The sequence below is a fragment of the chloroplast genome of Capsicum annuum, assembly GCF_002878395.1.
Source record: "Capsicum annuum chloroplast, complete genome".
Lineage (NCBI taxonomy): Eukaryota > Viridiplantae > Streptophyta > Magnoliopsida > Solanales > Solanaceae > Capsicum > Capsicum annuum.
This window is the reverse complement of record NC_018552.1, coordinates 72,501-75,000: the sequence shown is the minus strand read 5'-3', so window position 1 is coordinate 75,000 and position 2,500 is coordinate 72,501. Positions and strand designations below refer to the sequence as shown.

Here is a 2,500-nt window from a genome sequence, read left to right as displayed (position 1 = left end):
TTCATATTACTATTATCAATTAGAATAATTTATGGTTGGCTTGGTTGGACTAAAAAAATGAAGTATCCAGGCTCCGTTTAGAAAAAACCCAATTGGATTGGTAAGATATCTATGATTGCTATTCATATTTTTTCTTTGTAATTTGTAAAGAGATCCTAATTGTCAAGCAAAGTTATCTCAACTCTAATAAATACTTGTATAAAATGAATTGAAAAAAAAAAAGAAATACAAAAAGAAATGGTAATGGGAGCATTTGTCCTATATGTACAAATCCAAATCGGGCGGATCTTTACCCGGAGTAGAGCATAAACCTAAAAAGATGAAACAGACCCATTCAGGAACAAGAAAATACCATCGCGGTTTGGATTAAATCTCGATGAAAGAATACATCAATGAGAAGTTAATTCGATAAGTTTAATGACCCTTTCTTATAACTTCTAATTTTATACTGGAAAATCGAAAATAGAAATATAAAAAAGGAGTCAAAACTCCTCTTTATTGAAAAATCGAAGAAAAGCCCTTTCGTTAGAAGTAAGAAAGAACCTTTCTAGAAAAAAAGAAAGAGGACTGGAATCTATACATTGATTCACAATTTTTTTGAACCGTATGCATCAAAAGGTGCATGTACGGTTCCTAAGGAATACAATTTTACCCTAATCAACCGACTTTATCGAGAAAGATTACTTTTTTTAGGCCAAGGTATTAATAGCGAGATTTCGAATCAACTTATTGGTCTTATGGTATATCTCAGTATCGAGGATGAGACCAAAGAGCTGTATTTGTTTATAAACTCTCCTGGGGGCTGGGTAATACCTGGGGTGGCTATTTATGATACTATGCAATTTGTGCGACCAGATGTCAATACAGTATGCATGGGATTAGCCGCTTCAATGGGATCTTTTATCCTGGTCGGAGGAGAAATTACCAAACGTCTAGCATTCCCTCACGCTTGGCGCCAATGAGGTTTTTATTTGAGAGAAAAAAGAAGACTATGCCTTCGCCATATGAATACTAAGTAATAATAGCATGGCACTTCGAATTCGATATGAGAAATTTTTGTATTGTTTTTTTTCAAAACATTAGATTCTGTATCGAGAGAGTAGTATGAGATAAGGGGTATTTCCGATTTTCTCTTATCTATCGGGAGTTCGGTTCAGCGTCACAAACTTTTTTGTTTTCATACCGTAGAGTTCTTAACAATATTTATGTTATGAAAGAGTACGAAAAAAAAAATATTTTTTTCCTTATTTGATCGGATTAAAAAGAAACTTTGGGATTGCTGAATCACAGACAAAAAAAAGAAAAAAGAAACATATAAAGCAACGGAGCCATCATAGTATTTTTTAACTCCTCCGAAAGGAAGGATGGCAATTTGATTATTTACCCATTGGAGTCTGATAGATTCTATTTTTCTCTTTCTTCAATAGAAAGGAGGGGGGTCAATTTTCTTTTAGAGCCGTATGCACAAAAGATGCCTGTACGGTTGTTCAATTCTATCTTTTTTCTATTCTTTATCTTTCTTTTCTCTTTGCTTTATCATGCGAGATAGGAGAAGCTTTTATTTTGTTATATCATCAGGGTAATGATGCATCAACCTGCTAGTGGTTTTTATATGGCACAAGTAACCGAATGTGTCGTGGAAGCGGAAGAACTGCTGAAACTGCGTGAAACCCTCACAGGGGTTTATGTACAACGAACGGGCAAACCCTTCTGGGTTGTATCCGAAGATATGGAAAGAGATGTTTTTATGTCAGCAACAGAAGCACAAGCTTATGGAATTGTTGATCTTGTAGCGATTCAATGAAAATAACATGGATTTCGCGCAAATCACAGATTTGCGATTTTATCTTCGAATTGAATATTCTATTAAATTGAATATTCTATTAAATAGAAGTAATTCATCATCATTCGGTTAGGATCAATCTAAACCAACCCATCATATTATGTATACGATTCAACATGCCAACTATTAAACAACTTATTAGAAATACAAGACAGCCAATCAGAAATGTCACGAAATCCCCCGCTCTTCGGGGGTGCCCTCAGCGTCGAGGAACATGTACTAGGGTGTATGTGCGACTCGTTTAGATCATGAGCTGGCACAAAAGAAAGAAAACGACTTTTACAGTATCAATGATCAGTACCGGTGAATGGGATAGGATGGAAAAAGGAACTCCATTCATTATTAAAAAAAACTCTATCATATCCCTCTATTGTGTATGAAGTTTATGGTTTCCGTTGGTGTAAATCCAATCACCTGAATTTAAGATGATAAGAAATTCTCCATTGGTAACAAATGGTTATCCATTAAGCGGAGGAAATCTTATTTTAAAAGCATAAAACATAAAGATTAGTTAGGCTCCCAATCTGGCAAGAACGGACTAAGAGGGTCAGCTACCCAGCAAACTTTCATAATTAAATACCGTTACTGTATAGGTAGATCTGATTGTGAAAGACCTATTACTGGATAATTCATGGGTAGAGCCAAAGCGTGTGAACT

At 35.1% G+C, this 2,500-nt stretch overlaps 2 protein-coding genes, besides 1 other annotated feature. All coding sequences in view use genetic code 11, as the record gives it.

Moving 5' to 3' along the window:
• The window catches only part of clpP (clp protease proteolytic subunit), a 2,028-nt gene extending 224 nt beyond the window's left edge, over nucleotides 1-1,804 (top strand). The window contains exons 2-3 of one mRNA in view: nucleotides 659-950; nucleotides 1,577-1,804. Of these exons, the coding sequence (YP_006666055.1) occupies nucleotides 659-950; nucleotides 1,577-1,804 (520 nt within the window).
• Nucleotides 1-2,500: part of a sequence feature (large single copy region (LSC)) that runs on past both edges of the window.
• Nucleotides 1,960-2,073, top strand: rps12 (ribosomal protein S12; one part of a trans-spliced gene, as the record gives it; the record has 2 gene entries for this part). Coding sequences YP_006666054.1 and YP_006666009.1 both cover nucleotides 1,960-2,073 — 114 coding nt within the window.